The following is a 19207-nucleotide window of genomic DNA, read 5'->3' on the forward strand; positions in this document are numbered from 1 at the left end:
AATGAGAACGATTTCTATGCTTCCCCTACAACATAGAAATTATATCCTCCCCCTACCATCCAACCGTCTAATTTTGATCAAGAGAGCCACTCATTGTTTGATCTTAGATCCGACGTCTCAAAATATTTTATTTTTAGTTTTTTTTTATAAAAATTGTATGACCATGGAATTTGGTATGTGCCATTTTCTCGTTGGGGCGCACCTATAAAAAATAGTAAAAATAAATTTTTGATAAAATATAATGACCGAAATACCCCTTTAAACTTTCAAAGGTATTTTGGTCATTTTATTTTATTAAAAATATATTTTTTATAATTTTTGCTAGTGCCAGCTTAATAGAGGAACGGACGTCCAAAATTTGGTATCAAAATAGCTTATAGAAAAGAATTAAAAATAAAATAATGTAGAGACATGATATTGTGATTGGGGCAATCTTAGCCCTCCATTCAGAATGGACGGTTGGATAAAGGGGAGGATATAACTTCTATGTTGTAGGGGAAACATCGAAAGCTTACCCGTTAGAGATTACATATCCTTAAAAATCAAATCCTAAAATCCATTTCAAAAATAAATTTATTAAGAGGGCCGTATTTCTATATGTACAAGCTTCGCCGCATAAAAACTAGGTCATTTTTTTTTGGCTATATGTATTTTGGGTGTGGTTTCAATAAGGTTGCAACCTTAAACCATCTAATTAAAATGCACCTCCAAATTTTATCATATCATATAATTTTGGTGTAAAAAATTCTTAGGATTACCTTAAAATCTATGTTCTTATCTAATTATAAAATTTGAAACTCTAAAAATAGTTAAAATCAAGTAGATCTATAAACATATAAAAATCTTGAAAATTGAATGGTCTAAAATAATGTGTTGCAAGATGCAATATTTTTGGGTCCAAAATCTTTTTCTTTTTTCACATTCATACATATCGATGTCGAGATGATCGATTAGAGGATTTTTCAACATTAAAACAACCTTTTTTCGATGGATTTTTTAGGTGCATTTGTAATTCCACGTTTTAAGGTTGCAACCTTATATAAACTCTTTCTATGTATTTTTTAGGGAAGATTGCTTAAAAGCCCCAAATATAAGCTTTCTACGCATTTTATGGAGCCTAACTTTTCTCAACATTTTTTTCCCTAAAATTAACTTTCTTTTAGCTAATACCTCCAATACAAAAAGTTATTTTTTTTGACAAAAATACCCTTTATGGATATAAAAAATCATTTTCGGATCCCAATAAAAAGAAAAGCTGGACCGCACTTGTATATTGTCGAACTGTTCACTTCAAAACGTCGAACCGCGCCTTCAAAATGCCGTAGCGCCACTAACGCTGGATTGCCTTTCAAAATGCTTGACCGCTATTTCAAAATGCCGGATTATCCATTTCTCCAATCCCCATACCGTCACAATGAAATGCCGGACTACCCATTCCAACAAAATAATGGCTGGACCGCCTCTTTTAAACGCCCGGCTGCTCTCTCTAACGAAAATAATTGGTCAGGGAAAAGAAGGGTATTTTCGTAAACAAAAAAAAAAAGAAAAAAAAAAAGAAAAAAGAAGTGAACTTTTTGTATTAAGGGCATTAACCAGAAAAATTGATTTTTGAGAAAAATATGTTAAAAAAAAAGTTGGGTTGAGGTAAACGGCTTGGAAAGTCCATATTTGATGTTTTAAGCTATTTTTTACCCGACTTTTCCTCCAATTTTTTAAAATAAAATTTTTTACCGATATTTTGGTTGGCCGATATATTACATTCTCTGACTCGCTAACTAGCGCAATTCATGCTGCGGGAGCTCGACTCTCGAAAAGGAGAGCACCTTTCACCGGAAGAAAAAGAGAAATAAATGTCCAGAAATGGCGGAAAATCAAACCAAGAAGGCGAAAACATAACTCCAGATCCAAATATGGCCGAAAATCAACAAAAACAGGAAAAAGATTCGGCCTCCAATCCTAAAAGTGGTGAGCTCTCTGCAAATGTATTCACTTTCTGGGCTTATTTCACTGCAGTAGTGTCTCTTATCACTGTAGTCTTCATAGCTTTGAGCTTCCTTGTCCAGGAAGATGATAAGTCCTGGTTTCTCAGTCTGTCTCCTGATCTTCGCTCTCACTTCACAAGTGGTAAACTGATTAAGGCCCAAATAGGCTCTGATCAACAATCAATCCAGGTTTTTGTGGTTGAAGATGGCCCTAGAGATGGAGAAACCGTAGTTTTACTCCATGGATTAGGGTGCAGTTCTTATTCGTTTCGTCGCATTATAGCTTCGCTGGCCTTGAAAGGATTTCATGTGATAGCGATTGATCTTCCTGGTTCAGGGTTCTCTGATAAGACCATCTTGGTAGAAGAGGAGTTCACACCTGGTGTCTTTTCTAAGGTCATGGAAGTGTACGATAAAATCAAAGAAAAGGGCTTGTTTTGGGGTTTTGATCAACTCATTGAGACTGGAGGGCTTCCATACGTGGAGAATGAAATTAGGGTCTATAAGACATTGAGATTGAAGCCTTTAGGTTTGAGTTCCGAAGAAGTGGGTCAAATTATAGGGCAGGTGATCGATTGTCTAGGTCTAGCTCCGGTTCATGTGGTTCTCCATGATTCAGCCCTAGAATCGGGAGCAATTTGGGTATCAGGTAATTTAAAATTGGTGCGAAGCATTACACTTATTGATGCGTCAGAGACTGCCCCTTCTCTGCCAATTTGGGCTCTAAAAATACCACTGATAAGAGAATTGGTATTAGGTTCATCAACTGCCTTTTCAATGTTTGTTAGGTTATGTTGTTCACGGTCGATGGAGAAGTCAGTTGCAGAGGCTCATAGGGTTCTTTTGAAGGGTAGAGATGGGAGGAGAGCAGTTGTGGAAGCTGGTGATGGCCTGAATTCGAGCTTTGGTTTCACAGCATGGGCAGGTTCTGATATGATGAGAGAAATTCCTGTTCATATATTGTGGTCACGGGATTGGTCGAGAGAATGGACAGAAAAGGGGAGACAGGTTGCTTCAGTTTTTCCACAGGCTGGTTTTGTCACTCATTCTGGTGGGAGGTGGCCTCAGGTAATGGCTTACTTGAATTAATAGCGAATAGCTTAAGTGTTTTTTTTTTTTTTCTTAATTGGAAATTTAATTGATAATCTGAGCTCTACCCATTTCTTATATGCATCTAGTTATGAAATGCTGCTTGTTGCAGTGAAGAAAACTGTTTCATTTGGATACTGTTTATTCTTTGACTGTTTAGACTTCCATTTTGGGTGTTGTGCAATAATAGACCTTAGTGGAATGTTAATCTGTAGAAGACATCATTGTTACAGGGTCTTAGTGGTCAGGGCGGGAATAGAATAATCTACATCTATAGTTCTATACTACATTGTAAAGCATGGTGAATATCTGTTCAACCACACATGCCACACTTAAATCACAACCTTGTGTAATAGATGAGGTTGTTGGCTATGTGGCCTTTCAAGGCCTTAAAGTCAAGAGTCTTATGTTCAGTAGGACTTAGAGAGAGACTGAATCTGGGTGCTTGATGCACTGGGGCCCATATTCATATACCCCGAGTATTTAAGGCATTAAGAGTATGCATTTGGAGAGTGAACTACGGGGAGGTGTGAGGCTTATCTCCCAGTCAGAACTATATTGATTATAATGCCTCATAGTTGATGTGATAAGCCAAGGCTTGGAGAATCCAATCGAGAATAATAGAACACGAGTATTTAAAAGAATATTCGCCTTGTATGGAATGATCGGCTCATGGGACATGAGCCCGTATCCTGACACGAAACCGTTTCATGGCATGTGCACCCACAGTCGTATGGGGAAGCCACTCTTCTAGAGTATTATCCGACTTAGAAGAGCTAGTGCACATGTAGTTTGAGAGGACCCCTGTATTTGAGTAAGAGTATGTCTCACAGGGGTGTACCAGTAATCCATTGAACCCTCGGTGACGGGAAGCTCTGGTTAAGCAACTTTGATGTGATCACTTATGTGTCATTTCCATAAACTGTAGAGCATAGGTCTGTTGGGTCGGCTTGAGACACCGGTAGAACGTCATTCGGGTTAGCCCAATGGAAGACTCTGACTAGTGTTATAAGTTTAGAGATCTCATTTATCTTTGACCCAAATTAATCTAAAATTGATGAGAAAAGATTTTATATTGATGATAAAAATGTGTAATAATATTGAAAAATCATTCGGAGAATTTTTGGGATTTTTGGAAAAAATTTCAGAATTTTTAAATCATCAAAAGTGTGATTTTTAAATTTGTTTTACATAAATGCCAAACAAGGACATCCTATGGGATGCCACATGGATCCCAAGTGGCCATAGGGATGCCATGTGGCACCCCCACCTCCCCACTAGTGGATGACATCAAGCTGATGTCATACTCATATCCATGTGGGGACCTATTTGTCATTAATTCTTTTTACATGTTATCTTGTTATTTAAAGTGTTATATATTATTATGACTTAAGTTTGATTTAAGTCGCATATTTTTTTTTCTCACATGTGCCATTTTTAGCATATGTGAAGTCATGGGATTTTAAAAATTAAGTTGATTTATATTATTATCCACATGATTTTGTGGCAAATGGATATTTCTTATGTGACACCACCTTATGGGCTTGACTCATGTGAAATTTTAGTGTTGTTGAAATCTTATTGGTGATTTTATAAGATATTTTATTCACATGTGTGGATGTCCCATATTACCTTTATGTCCATGTCTTTGGCTTTTATTGACTCTCACAAATTATTCAAAAACTATTGGCATAAGTGTAAATATGAATTTGGATTTAATGGAAAATAATACATGGAGCTAGGGTCTTTAAGGTAAAATGACTATAAACCTAGGTTTTAAGGAGTGCAGGGTGTCAAAAGCTCATCCATTGATCTTGGTGATAAGATATGGATAAGTGGTTTGGATAAAAGCCTCTCATGTGCCATTGATCTAAGGCATCAAGGACCAAGATCAAATCCATCTTGATTTAAGTATAAAAGTAACTTGTAGGATCAATTATAACCCTAATTTGAGTATTCACTTCAAAGAGAGAGAGAAAGCCCCCTTAACAAAAACGTGGCCACCCATGAGACTATCTTATTCCTTGAGCTTTCATTTGAAACCCTTTTATAGAATAGTCCCTCATGTGTGATCAAGTCCATACTATTGCTTCACTAAGGTATTGATTTTTCTTCTTATATTTCAATTCCTACTTCATTTTCATTATCAAAGCATGCTGTAATTCTTAATTTACAGTAACTTTCTTCATCTTTTGGTCATGAAAACTTGATATTTGAAGAGTCTTAAAGCAATAGTGTACTCCATACACGTGGTATGTGTATATTAGTTTGCTTATTTCATGATCTTGAGTAGTTTCACATTGATTTTCTTGATCTTATTTTTCTAAAATTTTTACTGATAATATACAACTGATGAGAGGTTTATTTCATCATATTTGAGCATATGAAATAGTCCCTTGAGTTCCTTTTTTAATGTTGAAACGTTCATGTGTTCCCTTATGGACCACATAGTGTAGTTTTACTATAACTCCCTTATTTTGTATAATCTCTCTCTCAAACTCTGAATGACTGTTTTGATACATGTCTCTCTCATGATTTGATCCTCATTAAGTGAAATAAAAGTGATCATTTGTTTTCCATTAGATTGATCTCCTTGAGTTATTATTATCACCCCTGCCTTGGACAATGAGACAAACTTAAGTCCTCAGAAGACTCTTTAGTCCCCCGGAACAAAGGGTTCAAACCATGACTTCCTCCATGTATGTTTGCCTATTAATTTGATGTATTTACAGTTATTAAGTGATTCATGGTCGGTTAAATTGAGTATATTATGTGAATATTGAGATTGTTCTTTAATCTTGCAGTATGAGCTTTCATGCTATGTTTTATTGTTTATGTGAATTGAAATCTCATTGGATTATTATGATTAAGTGTATGATGTGTATGAGACATTTGATATATGATGAGGATGAAGAATGAAGATGGAATTATCATATAATTTTGATATAATGAGGAATTGTGAGTGCAAGTCATGTAATATTTTGTAGAGATGTACATTGTGAGTGTTTGAATATTGTATTGAGTTTAATTGTATTTTTGAGTAAGGGATCTGTAAAGGATCTATTAGGGTTGAATTTTTATTATTTAAATATGTATAAACCATGTTTGTAGGTTGGAATATATGTATTATGGTTTTGTATTAAGATATTCATGCATTTAAACCCTTGAGTTTAAATACAATAGAAATTTTTTAAAATATTGCATTTCTAACCCCTTGGTCTTATACTACCAACAGAGGTTTCCTATAAAAATTTAAGAAACTCTTAAGAAAATATGGAGAGTAAAACTTGAGGGCCAGTCTTCCCAGCCAAGGGGAGATTGTTGCAAGAAGCTTCCAAAAAGCAAAGCTTAACTTCATGTGAGGTTTACCCTAGTTGAGGAGCCCCACCTTTTAGCTCTATTGTTGGATGTTCATCGTCATGAGGATGGACACCTACCTATAACACTATTAGTTATGGGTGTCCTTTTTTGGATATATGTAGGTCTTTAAAGGCATATCTATTTGATTGTACTTACCAATTTTAGAAAATTGATAAAAAAACCCACTTGTATAAAATTTGCACTTTGGACTTTCTCCAAAGTGTGAGAGGTAAGCAAAGCCGACCAAACCTTTGGGTGTTTGAGCCTTGCTCTAAGGCTTCTGGAGAGAGAAGATAAGAGAAAGCGTGAACCCTTCAAGAGAGCCTCTCTTTATGGTTTCTAGGGAGAGAAGGAAAGAGAAAAATAGGAACACACAAATTTACATCGAAAACCTCTCAATATGAAGGGAAAAACTATGGGGCAATCTATAATCCATTATGCAAGAAAAAAGACTCCTCATCTTCCCAAGCTGATATTTCCCTTGGCTTGACGCTCTCTTCCTTTCTTGTTCTCTCCCTAGAAACTCTAGAAAAATACTCTTTTATGAAAGGCTTCCTTCTTCTCTCTTAAGTAACTCTAGAGAAGAACTCTTTATGAGAAGAATTCTTAATCCTTCTTCCATTTCTTCTGCTCTCTCTAGAAACTCTAGAGAAAGACTCTTTATGAGAAGAGTTATTTATCCTTCTTCCATTTCTTCTGCTCTCTCTAGAAACTCTAGAGAAAGGTTATTTGTGAAAGGCTTCCTTTTTCCCTTTCTTATTCTCTCTTTAGACCCTAGAGAATGGTTCTCTGTGAAATGGGGTTTCTCATTTCTCTCTTCTCTCATTCTCGTCCTTGAAATCTTGAGGGAAGCTCTCAGTGAAAGTGGGTTTCCTTATTCTCTCTTTTTCTCCTCTTTCTAGGAAGCTTTGAGAGAGGCTCTCTATGAATGGCTTCTCTATTTCTCGTATCTTCTCTTTGGAAACCGTAGAGAGAAGCGACCACAACTAAAGGTTTGGTCACCTTTCCTTCCCTTTCACACTCTAAAGATACCGCAAAGCACCTTTTTCAGTATGTGGGTTTGCTCATCAATTTTCTTTCTTTAAAAAATCAGTACACCTAAATAGAATCCCCTATAGGGACCCATGTATAATCCCAAAATAAGGACACCATTCTCATGAGGATGAAGACACCCTACAATCTTGCCCCTCGACTTATGAGGAGGGCTCCTCTTTGTGAATCTTGCCCATAACACTTGTTACTCAAGTATTCCTGCTAAGCTCTCATGAGCTTCTGCTCATTCTTCAAAGGGACTTTCTCATCAAACCTGATGGTATTACCTATAGTATGAACTTTTCTAGTTGCATGTTGGCATCTGTGGATCTCCCTATCTTAGGTTTAAATTTCCAATGCTCCAACCTATTTTGAAAGAACCTCTGAGATGCTTAAGATTCCATGATATTGCTAAATATTGCTCTCTTACCCTGACTTTCTAGAAACCCTCTCATCTTGTCTGCTTGACGTGTAGTGGAGATACATCTCCCTATAGCCAATCCAATGGGGGATTATCCAAACCCTTCTCCTTCACAACTAAAGGGGTCTTCGTGACACTCAACTTGAAGAATATGCATGTGGCTTGATGACTGGTTTAGCTCTCAGATGCATTCATCTGTCTTTGTCTTTACCTTGAAAACTAATCCATATTCATTTTATTTCCTTTTGACACCCATGCCAATTTATAAGTGTGTTCCTTATGCAAGGAACTCCTTCCCTCTTGCATAGCTTGCTTCCACCCTTCCTCTTTAGATGGTTTACATCCCTTTGTACCTCTTATCAATTGAGGCAATGGTGGTTATTTCTGCTAACTCCCCATTGTCGGTCCCAAGCCCGGATGAGAAAAGAGGAGGGTTGTGTTAGGTTGGCAGTGTAAAACTTTTGCTGCATCTCTATCATGAATTCTGATCCGATGATAATGATGGTTCTTTCTGCTTCCCCTATCTTTCATTATCTTGCACTTGGTTGACTTTCAAGCCGTGAATCCCTCTTCTCTGCGAAGATCTTCTCTATCTTCCCATTCCGGTCACCGTGCTTATGCTACAAAATTGATGGGAAATGCTTGACAGCTGTGTTTGTCTCTGTCTCTGTCTTGGATAACCTTGTTTACAAGGCATAAAGGGCATCACACTTTAGCGCTTGCCCACCACAAGTGAACCCATCATCAACTTCCCAGCTTGCCTCATGAAATGTGGTGCATATTTGTAGAGATTAAATTTATGGGATGATCTGGGGTATGTCTTACTTTGAGAACCAACTTGATGCCATGATTCGTTTGGAGGCATGAACCTCCTTACCCTCAGAATACTCAAAAGTATTTTTATCATCCATGTGAAGAAACCTAAAGTCTCCCAAATTGTATGATGTAAACAAATTTCTAAATGGGATTGCATGGTAAGAGACTCTTGAATCAATGATCCAAACATTGTTATTATCTACCGAGACAATTTCCATCACCAGCTAGAACCATACCAATATCACATTCCATAGAAGTACTTGTGGTTTCTTTATCTCCATCATTGTTTAGTTCTTTGTGGTCTCAATTACACTTCCATCACTCTCCCTTCATCTGTCGTTTGATGCCACAATCATAGCAAGTGACTTGCAATGTTGCTCCCCATGACTTGATAGTATCTACCTATGAATTTGTGACGATCTCCATTTGCCAATGCTTTTCTCTTCTTGGCTTTCTTCCTTCCAAAGAGATTATAAATAGTGGAAAATTATACATATATCCATTAGTTTTATTGATATTAGAATATCACCTTAAATTTTCTATTATTACAACTCTACCCGTTTTATATCCATTATTACAACATTTTCTCGGCATTTTTAAAAATGACCAAATTGCCCTTTTCAGATTTTCAAGATCCGAAATTTTCATTTTCTCTAAGTGACAAATTACAGTTTTCAGATTATCAATATTCGAAAAATTTTAAGGAATCAAGCTTTGGGTCAAGACGGTAGAGGCTTGGTTTTCATAGCCTGACGTCTCAAGTTCCATTCCTATATAACTTTGTCAAAAAAAAAAACCCCTGAATAGTTTAATAATTTCAGACCTTCAAGGTACGAATTCTATTTTATTCATCCAAATGAAACCCAACCAAAAGAAAAGCCAAAAAACTTCTTACTCCCGTAGGAGTATATTGTCCATTTACTCTCTCCGGCAAATCATATATTAGGGATGCTTATTAGATCTCAAAATTTGGGGATGTAATCTCTACAACTCATAAACTAATCTCAATTAATAAAATATCCGAAATAGACTCTCTTTGCACTAAAAAAACTAGTGCCTCAGGATTGAATTGAGAACGTCCAAATTTTGAAGATCTAGATCTAATTGTCACAAAACTCAAAATTAAAGTTTGTTTCTTTTGAAAATAATCATCAAATAATTATTGTGGTTCCCAAGAGTTTTAAATAAAAAATTTCATAAATAAGCCTTTTTGGTGAGGGAGTAGACACAGTATATTCATATGGGAACAACTATAGGTGCCCACTTTTAAAAACTTGTGGAGAATAGCATAGTTCCCCTTGTCATATTATTATGAAAAATTTATTTATTCTCACCCAATAGAAAATAAAAAAGTACTAAAATTTTAAATTTAAATGCTCAAAACTCTTGAATGCAAAAGTACTCCACGTCTATCCATAATTTCGGACCTTGGAGGTCCAAAATCTTTTAGGGTCCAATTTTTTGTTTTTTAATTTCAGATCTTGAAGATCGGAAAACATGGCAATTGCAAACTTTGAAGGTCCGAAGATTATTTCGAACCTTGGATATCCAAAATTTTTTTTGGACCTTGGAAGTCCAAATTTTTTTTATTCGGATCCTGAAGATCCGAAAATAATGCAATATTGGAAAAAAATTTCGGGGCTTCTAAGAAAGAGTATGCATGTAATATCCAAAATTTTGAATGCATGAGTAAGAATTCTAGGTGAACCGTGAAATTGTAATAATGCTTAAAATAGCGGATATATGTGTAATTTTCCCTTATAAAATTATTTTGCTTCCTCCTTCCAAAGACATAATGCAATTATGCTGCTTCCTCCACACAGATTGTGTAGATATTTCACCAAACACATGGTATAATACTTCATAATCCAACGGTCCTTGAACAGATGAAAGGGTCATTCTCTCCAATTTCTTCCATTCATCATCTCACATATCACTTGGTTTGTGATTTTTCATGCCATGGGTACACAGATTTTTACCATGTAAAAGATCCATGTTGCCCAGTTGTCCTTGTTGAGATAAATTATCTTCCGACACTAGAAGCCATCATATCATAAAAAACGTATGAAATACCAAAACACTATATATTTGCTACCAGTTGTTGTCGTAGAAACAAGTCATACATTGGATCAATCAGATACTTGGTTGAGAAATTATGCTTCTCAAAAGCATCCTGCATCAATCTTCGTTAGTTCATTCCTGAGTTCAATTGTCCACTTTTTTGGGACGGATCTTCATGACGTTTCCATTATGATTCTTCCCCTTTAACGCTTTTTATTAATTGTTGGTGTAACTTTACTATTCGGCTCAGTAGAGTTAGGGCTTGAATAAGATTAGTACTAGTAAGATGCACCTTCTTCACAGGTTTAATTAAAATGTTATAGCCAAAAGGACAAAATTTGAATAAATTGATAATGAGGAATAAGGAGGAAACCATCTTGCTTAATATATAAAAATAGATTATATGAGTATCATATATTCATGTCATAAACATATAATTCAAATTACAGTTTTTTTTTTCTCTTTTTTTTTTTTAAGAATGTTAACATTGTATTAAGATGAAGAGAGTTTACAAAAAGAGGCAGTCCACCAAGTGGCTGCTCTATACAAAATATCGCATGCCCTCCACTATGGAGAGGAGGAGGGTATACCAATTTGAAATTGATCGAAGCATTCAGTGTTGTTGATGGTTAGTCCTTTGAGATAGGATTGGTCAGTTTAAGGGGATTGAGTGCTAGGAAAAATTGGTCGAAAGACAAGGTTTGCAATTTGGCATCAAGAAGCTAAAGTGATCCTATACATGTTTGGGACGCTTTGTGTTACCTCCTGTATTCAAGGCCCAAGAACTGTTAGACATGGTTTGGGCACATTACTTTCACTTACAGATCTGATTATCTGAGAAAGTATTATCATGAACGATCCAAATACAAAGTTTAGAATAGTCTATTTTGAACTTCACAATCCTTTTTTTTTTTCTTTCAAATTCATGATCGTAATGGTCGAGGTTATCGGCCTGTGAAAATTTACATAACAAAACTATCTCAAAAATAGTTTTTTGGAAGGAGATCTCATTTGGATAGGTGCATTGGCTGACGCGCCAAAACCCCATCCACAAAAATCTATGAGAAATGTACTTAAAAAGATGATAGAAAGTGTGGAATTCAAACTCATGATGTAAGGTGGGACTGGGATTCAAACACATGACATAAGGTCAACAAGTTAAATGTCAGAATCAATAAGCAAACAACCAACATCCGCCTTATCCTTAGCAGGTTGTGCCATGTGCATTGTTTCACGTTTCAAAATGTTTGAAATTGTGATATGGCGGCCAAGTTGCATTTCTTGGTACATAACTGGCCCGTGGCAGTTGTTGTATGGAAACACAAGAACAGGAATGGCACTAGAATGAATTGTTTTTGAAATAAAATTTGAGTAAAAGCACGACAAGCATGGAGAATTAAAAAACACCTAAAATAACTAATTATATTGTGAAATACGAGATTCCTAGGTTCTTGTGAACAGATTTGGGAATTGGAATCATTAAGTTACTATCATATAAGAGGATATTTTTATGGGTAGCTAATTGTTTTTGTCGGTTCTGAGTTGTAGGATCAGTATGCTCATTTTTTCAAATAAATTGAGTTTTATGCATCCTAGTTCAAGTTATTCCAACATATGGGGTATCTCGTTGGGGTCTAAGGTATTTGACATCATCATGTGAAGTGACTCTTGTCGGTACTGGTGCCTAATTGGATTCCAACTAATTTTGAAAACTTTGGGCAGGTCATATATTTGAAAATATGGATTTATGCCATTCCAAATGTCAGGGGACTTAATTGGTCTTTTATAAGTGAATGTGGGGATTTTAGCTCATTTAATCAATGTTATGTCTTTCTGGTCATTTAAAAATTGGGGTTAATTTGAAATTTTTTAGATAATATGGAATTTCTTTTTTACTGAATCAACTGCAATATCTAATTGACTATCTTCCGTAAAAGTTAGCAGGTTCGGACCTCTACAACTTGTAACTTGTGAATATGATCCAAAGATCTTACAAATGAAAAGTCGGCCAGATCCACTCTTCTAAACCTCATTGCTTAATCTAATGGTCTGATGTTTCTCTCTGAATTGTTTCTCCAGGAAGATGTACCAGACGAGATAAGTGAAGCCATTGCAGATTTTGTGTCTTCTTTGCCGAAATCTATTAGAGAGATGAAGGAAGACCCTATACCTGAGCATATTCGGAAAATGTTTGACGAGGCAAAGGATTCCTCTAATCACCATCATCATGGGGGTGATTTTCATGGTCATCAAGCTGGTTACATGGATGCATATGGTCTTGGACATGGTGGTTGAGGGTGATCTGTGGTGAAGCTGCTCGATGGTCATTCTGTTTTTCTTACATAAGTTTCAACAATCACCTTCTGCTTACTGCTCAAATGATGTTCTAATTTACCATTTGAGCTCGATCGGTACTTCCATTTCAGGCTCAACTCAAGCATACCAGTGATACAATGGTGATGGTGTAATGCATCATCTGCTGGACATTATGCAAGACAAGTTCTTACAAAGGCTGTTTGCTTCATTAGTTTTTTTCCTTGAGAAGTGCTGTAATGTATGCTGTTATGTATATTCTTTTAGTAGGATCGCTTCATTTATGCGTGCTATGCTTGCTATACTTGCAGAGAACTAGTTACCTCTGAAGGCTATTAACTTTCCTGGACGCTTTTTAGATTTTATTTTCCCAAATAAAAAGTGAACACAAAAAAAGAAAAAGGGTTCTTGTTCCAGAGATTCCAAGAGCTTGATAAGAGTTTACAACCATTTTCAATTCAGTTGTTCTACTTTTAAATTTGATAATTTCATTTTATAAGCCTCTTGAGTTTCTGAACACTGATTATGGCACTGACTTTGCAAGTTCTTTTATCTCATTGACATGAGCTCCGGAGAAACTCTTATGCAGTGTACCGTGACATGGCTGAGTCCACTCAGACTTGGCTGAGTAACATGGTCTCGCCCTAGTAACACGGCGAGTCCCCAACCAAAAACCCCATAAGAAATTAAAAATAAATAAAAAACCAAAAAATAGAAATTCAAAATAAGAAAAGAAAGAAAAGAAGAACGGGCCAACTACTTTCTTCCCAAAAAATAGAAATCCTAAACTTTGGCAAGAATCAGGAGAGCTTTCTCACCCATCAATCTTTCATCTGGTCACATATTCACTTTGTATGGTATGGGTTCTAGAAGGAGAGGTTTCCTAAAATTTTGGTGAGAATAGATTATTTCGCCCTGATTCCTGGTAAAAGTTCACAAGAAATCAACAATCATGCAAGATTCAGGGCCTTGATTGTAAACAACGAAACAGCGGGTGCCATTTTTGATAGACGGCCTTTGATTGTAAAAAAATCAATGGCAGTCTCCCTCTCTCTCTACCTCTTCCTTCTTCCGCAGAGCTTTCTCTTCCGCATTGCATCTTCCAATCTTCGTCCACCTTCTTCCTAACGAATCGGAACGGATATGGGCCGGTTCAATCGGCTTAATTGGGCAAGTCCAAGGCAATTAAAAAAAAATTTTAAAAAAAATTTAAAATTAATAATTAAATCTAATAAAATATAAAGGATTTGGTTTGTATAGAATCTAGGCTTTAAACAATCAAATTAGAGCCTATCTTCCAATAGTACCAAAAAATGTAGTTTCAATACTGAAAATACTTGGGATAGCCATAAAATATGTTTTCATCTTTATTTATAAAGTTTAAAGCTTCAAAAATAGTGTAGATCGGCAGATCTATGAAAACTTGAAATTTTTGAAAATTGATGGTCCAAAAATGCGTTATAAAATATACTATTTCCAAAAATTGAAATCCATTTTTTTTCTCATGTTCATGCATATTGATGTTGAGATGATCAATTTGAGGATATTTAGACATCAAAACAACCACTTCTAGTGAAATTTTCGAGGTCGGCTCAAATTTGATTGTTTAGAGCTTCGGCTCTATATAAACTTTTCCCACATATAAAAAGTATATTTAAAACAATGATTAAAAAAACACATCCATATAAAAAGTATATTTAAAACAATGATTAAAAAAACACATCCAAATGAAGTTGAAACTTAATGAAAAAATTTGATTTTAAAGAATCAATTTGCAAGGGTGAGAATTGACCCAATTTGGATATGAAACTTGGAATTCAGACCCTATTAGGATCCAATATGGACTCCAAATTTGAATCCGAAATCCAGATCCGGACCCAAAAGTCATGTCCGAATTAAAATTTGAATCGGATTCGGGTGCAGGTGGATCCAATCCGGATCTGACCTAGATCCGAATCTAGATCCAACCTGATCGGATATTTGTATTTTATATATATAATTTTTTTAAATACTATGTATATATATAAATATATTTATTTATTTATTTATATAGTAATCCGGATCTCGATATGATGTATACTATTTGGATCCGACCCATTTGATTTGTGCCCAGGGTTGTTTTTTAAAATTTTCAAAAAACGATGGAAAAATATAAAAATAAATATTAATAACTAAAACAATTTCGAATCTTTGCAAAATTGATGAAAAATGTTAAAAATACATTACAAGCAAAATATTTTTTTATTTTATATAATTATTTTAATTTATTTTAAAATATCCGACCGATTCACTAAAACTGCCTTAAACCGAAACTGGTTAGTGGCCGGTCCTACCTAACCATGCAGTTAGAATTTGAATCGCCCGTTTCCTACCCGGATACGAGAAGTATGAGAGCGAAAGCATGAGGCAAGGACTAGAGGCAGAAGCGTGTTGAGAAAGGTTTTTCTCCTCAATTTTTTCTTTTTTTTGAATTTTCTTATTTTCACCTATGTGTATTGGGGGCATCGAGCAAAGCAGGAGAGCTGCGCAAAGAGTTTTTGTTCTTCTTTTTTTCACTTTTTCGATATTTTTATTTCCTAAATTATGTGCACTTAACTCGGACGAGTCAAACAATCCAATTGGACTCGCCAAGTAGCTCGGCTACGTCCAAAGACAAGTATGTGGGGTGAGTAAATTTTCCTATTTTACCTTTGAGTATAGGAAGTGTATACTATGAGACCGCTTACTTTTTGTACAATGAGGTCACAATGTTTTTTGGCTATTGGATGTGAAATTTAATAGATGAAAGTGCGTGACGACATTTGAGAATTTTTGTTTTGGAACGGTTCAAATGTTTTCTTACTATAATTATTATTTTTTATTTTTAAAATTTATTTATTTATTCATATTTGTGATCTCCATTTTAGAGATTACATGTCCTTAAAAAGTAAGTTTTAAAATCCATCTCAAAAATAGATTTATCAAGAGGCCCGCACTTCTACATATGTGGGCTTGGCCACATAGAAATCGGGTCCATAAATAAATCGAGCCAAATTACAAAAAATTCCTCTATTTGTTTAGGATTTAAAAAGAAAACAATCAAAACCCGAATAGAAATTAGAAAATAAACCATTGTGTTTGTTGTATCTTTGCTCAAGTCCAACGTGCTAACAGCATGTCAACTTCTTTGAATTTATCTAATTTTATTTATACGGGAATGAGCTGAAATTTGAGGTATCTATTTTTCTATCCACCATGCACCTAAAAAAATACAAAAAGATATTTTAAAACTAAAACAATCAAAATGCACTCTAATTGTTTGTATTATACATTTTTACATATGCACTCCAATGAGGCGTACAAATCCTCTGGGTCTTAGTTCTCATCATCATCATTCAAACTTTATCTCAATTATTTGAGGTCAGCTCTAGTTTAGATCTTATTTTAAAATATTATAAAATGTCACACTAGTCCAAACTATGAGAGAGGCGACCTCCTGCATGAAGCCTCTCCGAAGGGAGCAGATGCCTTCATACTTCATTTTCTAAGAATGCATGCTCCCAGCTTGCCCCTCATCGGGCAATTCCTAGTTGACAAACTCAATAACATTGATGAAGTAGCAATTAATGCAAAAATAGCCAATTAGAAAGCAATAGTTATGGTTGTAATCCTCCAAGCTACGAACAAATGAACTTATACCATTTGATCGGTCGAAATTGTAATATAATGGATTCGATCATGAGGGGATTTAATCATGAATTTGTTAATCTTTTAGAACTCATTAATACCTATTCAAACTCTTCTTTACTGGGCATGCCTGGATCATGTAGTAGAACTACTGCAATTACCAAGAACTTTTAGTGACTGCAGCCGTCAAACTCTAGCTTTTTTTTTAAACCAAAGTTCTTACTTTTTATTAATAAATACTAAAAAGAAATTACATCATCATAAATAGTAAAGGAGGAAAGAGACGCCCCACCCTTGGCTAAAGCATCAACTACACCATTTGCTTCACGATAGACATTGGAAAAAGAGGCAGATAACGGCACAATCGCATCCATAATCTGTAACCATAAGGACCGAAGTTCCCACGGCACCCTCTGCTCCTTATTGCACCGTCTAATCACATTCAAAGCGTCCCCTTCGATCAAGCAACTAGTTCCCAACGTTTTTCCAATGAAAATTTTCACTCCCCTAAGCAAGGCACTCAGTTCAGCAAAATTGGCCGTAGCAGTGCCTATCGGGCTAGCATATGTAAATACAATGCTTCCAAAACAATCACGTAAAACACCACCAATTTTAGCTTGACCAGGATTACCGAAAGAACTTTCATCAATATTAAGCTTTAGACAGCCTAAAGGAGGAGCAAACCACAAACCCTTTGGCCTACATCTACCAATACCCATAGAGAAAGGTTAGAGAGATTGACCATAACATCTACCCTAGATATACCCTATCCTTCCTTGGTAACACTGAGAGGCAAGACCAAATAGAGAGCTTGATAATATGAATAACCTTGCGAAAGGCATAACCGTCCCATCAAAGGTCCTTATATTTCTCTCCTTCCACACCTCCCAAAGAATCATACATTTTGCTATCTTCTATATCACACTCCCAATCTTGGGTAGAAAGGGAAGAGCAAACTATTATACAATCCCAACCACGATCAGTGGAAGCACCATCGAGACTCCTACCACTCCCAACAACCAATGCCAATTCTTAAAGTAAAAAGGCAATGAATAAATAAATGCGTAGTTGATTCACCATCTTGTTTGCAAAGCAAACAAGCATTGGGCAAAATATTACCCCTTTTAACTAAATTATCAATGGTCAATACTTTATCATGCGTAGACCTGTACTTTATGAAGAATTGGCCATTTCCAAATTTGAACAATGTTACAGCAGGACCATCTCCATCGATCATGGAAGAGAAGATTATAACAAGATTTAACAGAAAATATATCATCACTTTCAATCTCCCATACCAACACATCTTCAGCATTCTCTGAAATATAGACTTTATCCAAAAGTTCCATAAATGAACACCATTGAGACAACGGTAAATTATTCAAACACCTCTAAATAAGGGGAATATTCCATGAAAACAACTGGCCTCTACGCTCAATAGCTTCACATATAGGAAAGCAGATTTGAGGGGAAAATCCCCAATCCACTTGTGATGCCAAAACAAAACCTGACTTCCACATTCAATATTCCATCTAAAATAGCTCGAGTTCATAGGTCTGCAATTTGATATAGCCATCCATACATAAAACGTCTCTTTCCCTCTACCACCTCCAAGCTATAGTTCATATCTATCCATACCATATATTGGCAATAGGACTTGAAACCATAGATGATCTTTCAAATGAAGACTTTGTCACCACCATTTACACATCAAAGCTTGATTAAACCTTCTAGCATTACGAATACCCAGACCACTTTCATGCTTAGGAGTACAAACTCTATCTTATCTTAACAAATGGACATTTCTAATCTCTCCACCATAACCCTTTATTTCTTTCAAACACCATGATATATTTTTTCTCAAAAAAGGAGCATATAAACCAGATAAACCAATTATTTCCATATGGCACAAGGAAAAATAAAATTAAAAATGATCCAAAAAAATTAGAAATGTAAATATCTATATAAAGAAAAAAAATCCATCCAAGCAACTCTGATGTTGCTAAAGTTGTTTGTCCTATTTCTAGCCTTTAACTAAAAGAAAATTGTTTCATGCGAGCTGGACAACAATTCTACATATGCGGTCCATAAAGCGTAAAGCATCTATCTTAAAGATGGATACAAGTAGGTGATCCATATGAAAACAATGGAAACTAACTGTCGAAATATTTTTTTACTAGAAATATTATTTTTAGTTTTTAAAATTTTATTTATTTTTTCATGTCTATGATCTCTATGTTAGAGATTACATATCCTTAAAAATTAAGTCTTAAAATCCATCTCAAAGATAGATTTATTAAGAAGCCTGCATAACTACATATACCGGTTTGGCCTTGTAGAAATCGGGTCCTTGACCAAGTTGTACTCTCTCTCTCTCTCTCATTTAGTGCCACATCAATGAGTGATGAGAGTTTCATAGTATGGAAAAGCTATAAAAAATGGGTGAAGAGAACGTTGTAAAGCACGG

At 35.5% G+C, this 19207-nt stretch overlaps 1 protein-coding gene across 1 annotated transcript; it reads left to right on the forward strand.

Annotated features, from left to right (window-relative positions):
- The first annotated feature begins 1820 nt into the window (after positions 1-1820).
- On the forward strand, positions 1821-13490 carry AXR4 (alpha/beta-Hydrolases superfamily protein). The gene is made up of 2 exons (XM_006838198.4): positions 1821-3050; positions 12841-13490. Exons 1-2 carry the CDS (start codon positions 1851-1853, stop codon positions 13054-13056), a joined length of 1416 nt encoding a protein of 471 aa, XP_006838261.1. The 5' UTR covers positions 1821-1850; the 3' UTR covers positions 13057-13490.
- The last annotated feature ends 5717 nt before the right edge of the window (positions 13491-19207 follow it).

Source organism: Amborella trichopoda, chromosome 3, assembly GCF_054954075.1.
Source record: "Amborella trichopoda isolate Santa Cruz 75 chromosome 3, AtrichopodaSantaCruz75HAP2 v2.0, whole genome shotgun sequence".
Classification (NCBI taxonomy): Eukaryota; Viridiplantae; Streptophyta; class Magnoliopsida; order Amborellales; family Amborellaceae; genus Amborella; species Amborella trichopoda.

Coding starts and splice junctions, on each gene's coding strand:
- AXR4 (XM_006838198.4), top strand. CDS start 1,851: ATGTCCAGAAATGGCGGAAAATCAAACCAAGAAGGCGAAAACATAACT. Junction 3,051..12,840: donor CTGGTGGGAGGTGGCCTCAG/GTAATGGCTTAC, acceptor TTGTTTCTCCAG/GAAGATGTACCAGACGAGAT.